We start from the raw sequence: 12,198 nt of genomic DNA on the forward strand, positions 1-12,198 counted from the left end.
AAACTTCTAGCCTTCAGAATTGTGAGACAATGAATTTCTGTTGTTTAAGCCTCTCCGTCTATAGTACTTTGTTACAGCAGCTTTAGCAAACTGATAGAGATGCGTCCTTGGATTTCTTTTTTTCCCCCAGGCACTTCACAAAGCGTGAGGGCAATAATAGAAGGAAGCGGTGGTGAGAGCTCAAGCTGCCCTGTGGGAAGGAAACATAGAGACCCCGGAAGCGTACATGTGTGCTCAGTTCATGTCCGACTCTGCGACCGCATGGACTGTAGCCCACCAGGCTCCTCTGTCCATGGAATTTTTCAGGCAAGAATCCTGGAGCAGATTGCCATTTCCTTCTCCAGGGCCTCTTCCCTACCCAGGGACCGAACCTGAGTCTCCTGCATTGGCAGGCAGATTCTTTACCACTGAGCCCCCGGGAAGCCCAGAGACCGCAGAAGAGGCTGTGTCAGAGCTGGATGATGGGAACTTCCCTGGCAGTCCAGTGGCTCAGACTCTACACCTCCACTGTAGGGGAAACGAAGATCCTGCACGCCACATGGTACAGCCAAAAATAATAATACAAATTACAAAACAAACAAACAAACTGGGTGATGGACTCCATCATGAGGAATATTCCTTTCTACCAAGAACACTTTCGAGTTGATGGCACAGCCCTGACCCGAGTGGGGATTTTCAGGATGCCAACAGGCCACAAGGCCCTGTGTGAGGAGCAGACCTTTCTGTGGCATTCTTCTGCTCACAGCCCTTCTGTGCCTCTGCCCTGCCCCTCCCCGCTCCCAAGAGTCACGTTCACGTCCAGCCTCTCTGGCTGGAACAATGGTGCCGCTGTGTGAGTGGGGACACTGCCCTGTGCAGGCTGCATCGGCAGACCCTGTGGGCTCCTCGGCTCTCTCTGCCAGGCTAGAGGCACAGAGGGAGGGGCTTGCATTCGCCGTGCCCCCATTCTGTACTGCAGCAGGGGCTTTAGCAGCATTATCTGATCCAGTCCTTTCTGATGTGAAGTAGAGAGTAAATCCCCTCTTTACACAGAACAGGGAACTCTGAGTCCCGAGAGGTGAGGGGACCTGCCCAAAGCCACACAGCTGGAAAAGAGTCAAGTCCTGGTTCCTCTAAAGCCCTCTCATTGTTCATTGCATAAGGCTGCCCTCTTCTCCAGAAGTGAGAGTGACACTGGTGTGACGGCCCAGGGAAGTCACACCTGCCCCCAGCTCCTGGGGAAGGTGAGGTGGCCTCCTCTTCTGGGGAGCAGCTTCTGGGGACAAGAGTCTGGTCGTTGCCATTCTCTCTTGGTCAGTACTAATTCCCCTGGGCCAAGGAGGACCCCAGCAAGTGGCCAAGCCTCAAACCCCCCCAGCTTTGAGAAGTGGGAAAACCCAGGTTGAGGGACATTCTACATCTTCTTTAAAATTACACAGTGGTGATGAGAGTCCCTCAACTAGTGTGGGCTGACCCACAAGGACTGGCAGTCACCTTGTGCTCTAAAAAGCTCCGCAGAATTCCCTGGCGGTCCGATGGTTAAGACTCCATGCTTCCACTGCCGTGGGCCCTGGTTCAGTCCCTGGTCAGGGAACTAAAGATCCTGCAAGCTGCATAGTGTAGCAAAAAAATAATAATAATAATTAAAAATAAATAATAAAAAGCTCCTGTACTTAGACATAGTCATAGAGAACAGATTTATGGACGAGGGGAAGAAGAGAGGGTGGGATGTATATAGAGAGTAACTTGGAAACATATATTACCATATGTAAAACAGATAGCCAATGGGTATTTGCAGTTTGACTCAGGGAACTCAACCAGGCTCTCTAAAGACCTAGAGGGGTGGGATGGGAAGGGAGGTGGGAGGGAGGTTCAAGAGGGAGGGGACATATGTATACCTATGGCTGATTCATGTTGATGTTTGGCAGAAACCAGCACAATTCTGTAAAGCATTTATCTTTCAGTTAAAAATAAACTTTAAAATCTTTATTTAAAAAAAGCTCCGGTGTTTCCAAGAGGCATGCTTATTCATCCCATGAAAAAGTGTCTGCCCTGTGGCAGTGGAGGTGCCAGAGATGAAAGTAACGAGAAGTGGAAGAGTGAAATCAACCAATATGTTGTTCACAGAGTATTTTCAAATTAGTAGGTTTAACAGTATGTGGCGGCTCAGCGGTGAAGAATCCACCTGCAATGCAGGAGTTGCAGGCAACTTGGGTTTGATACCTGGGTCAGGAAGATCCCCTGGAGTGGGAAATGGCAACCCACTCCAGCATTCTTACCAGGAAAATTCCATGAACAGAGGAGCCTGGTACAGTCCACGGGGTCTCAAAGAGTCGGACATGACTGAACACGCACGCAACACATCAATACAGGGAAAGACCAGTTGGTGCTTTCAGATGGCAGGTCGGTTTTAACTTCCACCACTAAAGAAAAACACACTAGTATTTGCTATGGATTGGATGTTTGTGTCTCCCACCAGGTTCTTACATTGAAGTCCCAACCCTCGATGTGTTGGTAGTAAAGGGCCATGTCTCTGACAGGTGATTAGATTTAGATAAGATCTTGCCAGTGGGACCCTTGTCATGGGATTAATGCCTTTATTTAGAAAAGGAAGAGACCCAGGCCAAGCTTCCTCGCTCTCTCTCCATGTGAATACGTGGAGAAAGGCCTCAGGCACATAATGAGAAACTGGCCAATCTGCAAGCCAGGAAGAGGGTCCTCACCAGAGCTTGACCAAGCTAGCCCCTTGATCTCACGTTTTCAGCCTCCAGAACTGTGAGAAAAAAAAAAAAAGTCTCTTGTTTAAGCCACCCAGTCTATGGTATCTTGTCATGGCAGTGTGTATAGGAAGGAAGGCATAGAAAGGGAGAGGATAAAGATGAGTTTGAGCAAACTCTGGGAGACAGTGAAGAGCAGAGAAGCCTGGTGTGCTGCAGTCCATGGGGTGGGAAAGAGACGGACACAACTGAGCAACTGAACAACAACAAGGACCAAGTTCAGAGAGGGGGAAGTGGCAGTAAGTGAGTTTCTTGCTGAGAAGATGGAAGAGAAAAGGATTCAGTGCTCCACCAGAAGTACTAGATATAGCCAGTTTGGTTGAACACTCTCCCATCACTACAAGAAGCCAAAGAGAAGAATTTGTGCTGATGACCGTGAGTTTAAAGATTTGGTATAAAGTTCAGGTCATCTGCTGAGCATAAAGGAGGAGATAGGAAACTTTGAAATAATCTTCATGAAGAAAAAAATGGTTAAACTTAATTAGGGAAGATTGGCTGTGTTGAAGCCTTGAGATTGGTGACAATGGCTTTTTCTTTTTCTTTCAAATTGAAGAATAGTTGATTTATAATCTATTAGTTTCAGGTGTAAAGCAAAGTGATTCATATATATACATATGAATATATATATATATATATATTGCTATGTTTAGCCGTGAAGTCATGTCCAGCTCTTTTGTGACCCCGTGGACTGTAGCCCATCAGGCTTCTCTGTCCATGGGATTTCCCAGGCAAGAACACTAGAGTGGGTTGCCATTTCCTTCTTCAACAGATCTTCCCAACCCAAGGATTGAACTTGTGTCTCCTGTGTTGGCAGGTGGATTCTTTGCCACTGAGCCACCATATAGGCCAAATATAGGCCATTTCTTTTCCAAATTCTTTTCCTTTGTAAGTTATTACAAAATGCTGAATATATTCCCTGTGCTATACAGTGGGTCCTTGGTGATTATTTATGTATAGTAGTGTGTTTATGTTAATCCCAAACTCCTCATTTATCCTTCCTCCCTCTTTCCCCTTTGGTAACTGTAAGTTAGTTTTCTATGTCTGTGGGTCGACTTCTGTTTTGTAAATAAGTTCATTTGAAACTTTTTTTTAAGATTCCACATATAAGTGATATATGATATTTGGTTTTGCCTGGCTTATTTAACTTGGTATGATAATCTCTCAGTTCATCCATGTTGCTGCAAATGGCATAATTTCATTCTATTTATGGCTAATATTCCACTGTATTAACGTGTACGTACCGCATCTTCTTTATCCATTCATCTGTTGATGGACATGTATTTTGCTTCCATGTCTTGGCTATCATAAATAGTGCTGCAATGAACATCTGGGTGCATGTATCATTTTGAATTATAGTTTTGTCTGGATGTATGCCCAGGAGTGGGATTGCTGGATCTTATGGTAACTCTATTTTATTTTTTTGCCACACTGCAAGGCTTGTAGGATCTTTGTTCCCCGGTCAGAGATTGAACCTGTGCCCGTTGTATTGCAAGCTGAGTTCTTAACCACTAGACTACCAGAGGGGCTACCCTGGTGGCTCAGTGGTAAAGAATCTGCCTGCAATTCAGGAGACAAGCTTTCAATCCCTGGGTCAGGAAGATATCCTGGAGGAGAGCATGGCAACCTACTCAAGTATTCTTGCTGAGAAAATTCAATGGACAGAGGAGCCTGGCTGGCTACGGTCCCTGGGGTTGCAGAGTTGGACACAGCTGAAGCGACTACACACGCACGAGATCACAAGGGAAGTCCCTAAGTTAAAATTTTCATTTTGAAATTTATTTCATTAAAATAATTAAAAAACCTATTTTTCTAAGGATGTGTTCATAACTTTGCACCCATTTAACAAATATCTGAAGCACCCACTATGTGCCACTTCTCTAGACACTGGGAATACAAACAGTGAGCTGTTAAATCTCTGAACTTAAGCCCTTCTAAATCAGAATTTCTTCAGAGTGAAGTCAGCTGGTCCTTCTTAATAATCCTTTGAACTTCCCAGATAGTAATATCTTTTTCAAACCTTGGCCATTTTTAAGTACACACTTCAGTAGTGTTAAGTACATTCACATTGTTGAGAAACAGATTTTCAGAACTTTTTCATCTTATAAAACTGAAACTCTACACCTATTAAACAACAGCTCCCAAATCTCCCCTCTCCCCAGCCCCTAGCAACCACCGTCTACCTTCTTTTTTTGTGTGTGTGCTGCACCACATGCGGTATCTCAGGTCCCCAAACAGGAACTGAACCCGCATTCCCTGCAGTGGAAGCTCAGAGTCCCAACCACCAGACTGCCAGGGAAGCCCCTTCCATTCTAATTTCTCTTGCTTGGAGTCTGTCTCCTTTAGATACCTCATATGAGTAGAATCATACAGTGTTTGTCTTTTCGTGACTGACTTATTTTACTTAACATGTCCATGTAGGTTCATCCATGTTGTAGCATGTGATAGGATTTCATTCCCTTTTTAAGGCTGAATAGTATTCCAGCTTATGGATATACTACATTCTGTTTATCCATTCATCTGTTGGTGGACATTTGGGTGTCCAAATGTTTTGGTGCACTGGCTTAGTTGCTCTCTGGCATGTGGGATCTTCCAGGATCAGGGGTCGAACCCACGTCTCCTGCATTGTCAGGTGGATTCTTTACCACTGAGCTACCAAGGAAGCTCCCTCTTCTAAAAAAAAAAATTTTTTTTTATGTGCTACTTTGATTATTCCCTCAAGCAATGTCATTCTTAAACCCAGGCAACTGGAGTGCTTGGGCTTAGTGGTGCCTCAATGGCCCCCTTCTTTGATGATGATGAATCCAAGGAACTTGAAGGGTATATCCTCTGAAGCCCACATACCCTCTTTAGACCATGCTTGGGGTACCTTCCCAAACATCTCCAAGCTCAGGCTATACAGACTTCTTCCTAAGTTCACCCTTCCTGGAGTGGACCTGTTAGTGTGTACAGCCCTGAGCCCAAAGGTAGTCAAGGGTAGCCAAGGGCAGCTTTCAGGGAGAGATGTGGTGTGGATTTTCAGACTGAGTGTCCACGTGCAGGCATATGAAGGCCCTTACACTGCAGGACTGAGTGGGAAGTGACACGGGGCCTCCATTTGTACTTTTTCTCTGGAGCCCTGCAAATATCAGCAGCTATAATATTATTACCCAAACATGAACCAGGTCTGCAAAGCATGTAGTTCCAACGTTGCAAACCTGTGTTTAACTGGCTATATTTTCTAGAATCAGTGTATGCCTAGCTGCCCAGTGTATGGAGTCTAGGCGGTTGAAGCAGATGGGTAAGATTTGTTGCTTAGTAAGGAAGTTTGCACCGGGGTGGAAAACTGTCATGAGTCTAAGTCTGTTCTCGTCCTTTGCATACATAACACCCATGAGCACTAATAGGAAATACAGATGATATGATCATGCAAAAAGAGGAGGCAAGCCCCTCTAGTTGTCAATGCCAGTAGGTAAATACTTAAACAGGCAATGCAGCAAGTGCACCTGGGAATGCAAAAATAGAAGCTGAAAACGAGCCTGTTTGAGCTACACAGACACACAAATTCATGGCTGCTGGCCCTTCCCCAGAAGCATCCTGGAAGGGTGGTTTTGTGGGGAGGACACAAGGTAAATTCTCTTCCTTGGAAAGCTAAGGGAGTCCCCTCAGGAATAATCTTCCAACTCAGCTGCTGTGCTTTAGCCACATGTGTTTGTATTTAGTCGCTCAGTTGTATCTGACTCTGCAACTCCACAGACTGTAGCCTGCCAGGTTCCTCTTTCCATGGGATTCTCCAGGCAAGAATACTGGCATGGGTTGCCATTCCCTTCTCCAGGGGATCTTCCCAACCCAGGAATCAAACCCAGGTCCCCTGCATTGTAGGTGAGTTCTTAACCGTTTGAGCCACCAGGGAAGCCCTCTAGCCACACATCACAGTTCAACACTGGGCCAGGGATATGGTAGAAGTAATAAAGTGCTTACGAAGGGCTGTGAGCAAGTAGTAGACAGCTGAGAGGCATTGTTCTCTTCCAGCAGCAATATTTCTTCCAGAACTGGCCAAGTAGATCCATTTCACCCCTGGGGACTGGGAGTCAGTCTCCAGACTGAATACCCCCCCCATCTTAGCATTCCTTCCAATGCCATCCCATGGTCTCACACTTGGCAAGTCCAAGTCTAAAAGCCACATTATCGCCCTCAAACTTGCATCCTTCCCTGTGTGTCGGTTCATTGGCAGTATCACCCACTTCCACCCCTGTCACTCAAGCCTAAATATTCCTCAACCCCTCCCACCTTCTCCCAAGCCTGGGCCACCACCACCTTTGTTCAGGACAATTTAGAGCCCCCTAAGGGGATGGCAACCCACTCCAGTACTCTTGCCTGGCAAATCCCATGGACGGAGGAGCCTGGTAGGCTGCAGTCCACGGGGTCGCTAGGAGTCGGACACGACTGAGCGACTTCACTTTCACTTTTCACTTTCATGCATTGGAGAAGGAAATGGCAACCCACTCCAGTGTTCTTGCCTGGAGAATCCCAGGGACGGGGGAGCCTGGTGGGCTGCCGTCTATTGGGTCGCACAGAGTCGGACACGACTGAAGTGACGCGGCAGCGGCAGCGGCAGCAGCGGCAGCGGCAGCGGCAGCAGCGGCAGCGGCAGTGGCAGCAAGGGGATCCTGACTTCAGTCTTCCTCACCTCCATCATCTCTTTTGAATAATCTCTGCATCACTCACCTGCCAGAAATATCGTTCCGCAAAGTGAGTACAATAATGCCCTTCCCCTTGAGCTGTTCCTCACTTGCTCCTGATGTGAAAAAGACTGCTTTTCCACCTCCATCCAAAACACCTCTATCTCCTGAGCCAGCCGGGGGCTTGATTGCTTGTTGCCATCGGACCCTTTGCACAAGCTGCCCCTTCAACCTAACACAGGCTCTCAAACCTCCCCTCCATTGCTCTTTGTTCTACTGTCAGTTGTTTATTTTACAAATATTTACTGCTTTGCCAGTGGTGGTGGCTTAGTTGCAAGTCTTGTCTGACTCTTGCAACTTCATAGACTGTAGCTCAGACTTTGTGCTAAATGCTGAGGTTTTGCATGCCATAACCCCCCTAGCCACATGGGACTTACATTTTAGGGCTGTCAACTGAAAGAAAAATACACAACCTAAAAGTGAGTTAAGTTTTATCCAGGGACCTTACACAGAACGATAACCCAGGAAACAACCTAGCCCTTAAGGGAGGATATATATGAGATTTTTTTGCAGCGGATGGATGGGTGGGAAATCCATCCATCAAATTGAACGTCAAAAGATAACAGATCATACCCAAAACCCCAGCCATTTCAAGTTAATGACTTAAATGCTCTTCTCTGTGTAGGAAGATGCAAGAATCTGGTTGGGTCGCTAAATCGCGACCAACTCTTTGCGACCCCATGAACTGCAGTACCTCAGACTTCCCCGTCTTTCAGTATCTTCTGGAGTCTGCTCAAACTCATGTCCATTGAGTCAGAGATGCCATCCAACCATCTCATCCTCTGTTATTCCCTTCTTCTCTTGCCCTCAATCTATCCCAGCATCAGGGTCTTTTCCAATGAATCGGTACTTTGTAACAGGTGGCCAAAGTATTGGAACTTCAGCTTCAGCATCAGTCCTTCCAATGAATGCATTTAAATTATTCCTCAGATGTGCATCTTCACTATCTAAGGATCAGTACATTCCAAACACAGAACGTTTCCTGTTTTCCCCTCAGGCACACTGAGACCAGAGACTGCAGTGGCTACAGACTTGATTCCTGCAGAACAGGAATTGCACGCAACATTTATTTTTCGTTTACAGGGGCAACTGGCATCTCCTCTGGCACAAGGAGTAGGACGCCTTTCTCTCCCTTCCAGGCACTTCCATGCAACAAGCCATTACTTGATTCATTGCCTCTTTCACTGACTCTTTCCCCAGTAGTATACAAGAAGGCCTTAACTGGTCAAGACATCGTAGTGACTATGCCCAAGCCACACTTTCCCTGCTTGTTCTGAGATCCCCAATTAGCGTTCGGAGATTGTGCCCCCCACCACGACTTTGAGTGGGAACGTCCCAGGAGGCCACAGCTCCCCCCCTCCCCAGTTGTCTTAATGGTACGCTCCAAGCACGAGCTCCCGGGTACCGGAAATAAGCCGCGGGGGGCGGGGCCCGTTGCTCAGGGTAACGGAAGGACGGAAACTGAAGATTGAGCGGGTTTTTTGGAATTCGGTGGCTGCGTTGAGGTGGAAGTGACCAGCTAGAGGAGTTTCGCGCGTTGCAGGGGACGTGGGACTTAGCTCCCGGGAGGTAACGGGTCCGGGAGGACAGGACGGCGCCCCTTCCGAATGGCGTTCTGGCGTTTTCCTTGGCCCGAAAGAGTCTGTGCGCTGGGGTCTCCCGTTGCGGCCTTTAGCTTTTCCCGCTCCTCGGGCGGCCTACACCCTTGGCCCTCTGGTTAAATTCTTCCTCTCCTTCAGCGTTCAGCTCCTACGTCTGAGACATTTCTCTAAACCCATTTCGCCTTTGTAGCTCGGTCACAGCGACCATCCCCAGCTGCCTTGTTTTGTAGTTTCTCTGTGTTCGCTTCTCGCTCTCCGAGAAGCCCGGGTGCTAAACCCGCGGCGTCTCCCTTCCGCGGTGCCTCACTAACCTCAGGGCCTCTTGGCAAGGAGTCTGCTATCCGCACTGGGACTTAACAGCCACCTATCTGTGTGCTACTCAATTCTGGTTTTAGGACTAAGTTAGCAATGTACCTGCTGAGATAGAAGGAGTTCAGTATCTTCCCTTTAGGGCTGGACGTCTCTTTTGGTTGGTATGTCTTTTCTGAATCCTCTACTACCACTCAGCCCCTAATAGAGGGGCTGATCGTAGGTAAGAGTCCCCAGTAGTAGGTAAAAGCATGGGTTTTGGGGTCTGGAGTTGGACAGACTTAGGTTTCAATTCTACTTCTGCAACTTACTAGCCTTCTAACCTTGGGGGACGTTCCTTAATTTCTCTGAATCCCAAAAGATCTGCATCTGAATTGGGAGTACTAGCACCAACCTCAGAGGACTGGTGTGAGGATCAATGTCATTTTTCCCACAAATATTTATTGGGCACCTATTATGAGCTAGGTACTGTGCCAAGTCTTGGAGATTGAGTGATAAACAAAACCAGAGATGGCCCCCAGCCCTCCTGGAGCTTGTGATGTAGTTCTTAATCTAATAATAAGTGTAATGTTAAAAGTGTGGTGATGGTGAGAGATTACAGTTGCTTTGAAAGAATGTAATAGGGGAGTGTTTAGACTGAGCTTGTAAAAGAGTGTAGGATTGAGCTGAGACCTGAAGGATTTTTAGGAATTAACAATAAAAAGATTGATGGGCAGGGGATGAAACCAGGGGTATTTATTTTTATATAAATTCCAGACAGAAAATCATGTGGAATTGTCTGTGGCAGAAGGAACTTGGGGGTTTGAAGGACTGAGCAGATCATTGTAGCTGGAATATAGAGTGATGAAAGGGAATTAACATGGACCAGACCTTTATATCCTGATGTCAGGATTTTGGACTAATAATGGAAAGCCACCGAATAGTTTTTAAGATGAGGATGAATCACAAATCTGGTTTGTGTTTCAAAGACATTTTAGCTGCTGGGTGGGGAATGAGTTAGGAAGCTGTGTAGTAGTTCAGGTGAGAGATGATGGTGACTTTGGAATAATGTGGCAGCAGTGGATCTCAGAAGTAGACTTGAGAGATGTTTGGGGACATAGGACTTGGTAGTGGATGTGAAGGATGAAGGTAAAGTGGTTAAGAATGTTGCCCAGGTTTCTTGTTTCAGCAGCTGGGTGGATGATGGTATAATTTAGGGAGATTGAAAACAGCAGGAAATAAAGGAGGAGGTTTTCTTTCCACCAGTCTGCATTGCCCTCTTCTCGTAATACTCCCATAGCTACTCACTACTCATTAAATCCTATCTGCCTAATGTGCTTCCATTTCACCCTTTCCTTTGTACTCCCCAGAGTCAGCCCCCAACACCAGCCTTTGTCAATACCACTAAAATAGCTCCCAGTAGCCTCTTAGCCTCTGCTCTTCTTCCTTATTCTCTCCTTGCTTTAATCTGCGCATTGATGCCATATTTAGTTTCCTCAAACACTGTTTCAGTCTTGTCAGATTCTCTTTTACTCCAGAAACTTTTTGTCACTATTACTTACAGAATAAGGTCTAACTTCCTTAATTCGACATTTAAGATCTTGCACAGTTTAGCCCCACCCTTTTACTAGCCTTCCTTCTCACTGCTCCCCTAGTTGAACTGTCTACCTCAGGATACATACTCATTTTCCCCGAGTAAGTTTTTTGGGTTCTCTTATGAATGCCTTTGTTGACAGTACTTTCCTTCCCAGTAATGTACACCATGTGGTTCTGGTGACTATCTAAATTTAATCTTCAAATTCCAGTTCAAGGTTTCCTTTGCTGGGAAGCCTGCTTGATGTTTGAGCACACATTTATTTCTTAGCCTTGTTAACTTCTCATTTATTTTTATACCATTTAATTGGTATAAATGCATTTACAGTGCTATTGCTTTATTCATTTATTGTGTATGTGTAGATAATTGTATATATTTGCAGTACTGGTAAATGACAGCTTTGTTCTAGGTAGCATAATGGGTAGATACTAAAAAAGAAAATGTGAACAACTGAATTATGAGACGACTTGATTAGACTACAGCTTTCTAATAAGGAAATTCCAGGGGATTCTCTAGATTCTTTGGTTTGGTAAGAATCACCTGCTCCTACAGTTGGTAGTCCTTAGCCTGTTGAGTACCCATTGTGTACATAACATATTTGAAATACTCAGTTAACAAGTAGAGAAGGGGAAAAAAATCAAAATTTTGTTTACTCTTGGTAGTTTTATCCAGCTCTTGATGTTTTTCCTTCTCAGTTCCTTGCTGTGTGCAACAATGGACCAGAAAATTTTATCTCTAGCAGCAGAAAAAACAGCAGATGGCCTACAGGAATTTCTTCAAACCGTGAAAGAAGATGATGTGAGTATTGGGAAGCAAGTTCTGCCAAAAGCAGATGCCAGGCATGATGACAGATGCAAGGGATGTGTTAGAATTAATTCTGCCACTTCATCTGTCCCCCACTCTCCTTAGGAGACAAGGGTTTATTTGATAACAACTCATAGATGTAAAGATATGGGGGAGAGGAAGAGATATGGACTACTTAAGGGCATTTGTGTACATTTATACAACTATAATTTCTTGGGAACATACAGTTTAATGAAATCAGCCCAATTTGAGATGGAATGCTTAAACAGATCAGTTTTCCTAGAAGAAAAAAAGTTAGCAGTTATACTTCAACAAAAATACCAGGCCCAGATAGTTTTGCAGGAGGCTTCTACCAAACGTTTAGCGATCAGAGGTAAGAGCTAGATAGTCCCAGTGCTACACAAATTGTTTTAGAGCGTATATATTACATAATGTAT

At 45.6% G+C, this 12,198-nt stretch overlaps 1 protein-coding gene across 1 annotated transcript in view; it reads left to right on the plus strand.

Moving 5' to 3' along the window:
- Positions 8,925-12,198, plus strand: part of FANCI (Fanconi anemia complementation group I) — a 62,837-nt gene continuing 59,563 nt past the window's right edge. The window contains exons 1-2 of the mRNA XM_005694969.3: positions 8,925-9,043; positions 11,653-11,755. Coding sequence (XP_005695026.2) covers positions 11,672-11,755 — 84 coding nt within the window. The 5' untranslated portion in view covers positions 8,925-9,043; positions 11,653-11,671. The remainder of the gene's footprint in view (positions 9,044-11,652; positions 11,756-12,198) is intronic.

This window comes from Capra hircus, chromosome 21 (genome assembly GCF_001704415.2).
Source record: "Capra hircus breed San Clemente chromosome 21, ASM170441v1, whole genome shotgun sequence".
Lineage (NCBI taxonomy): Eukaryota > Metazoa > Chordata > Mammalia > Artiodactyla > Bovidae > Capra > Capra hircus.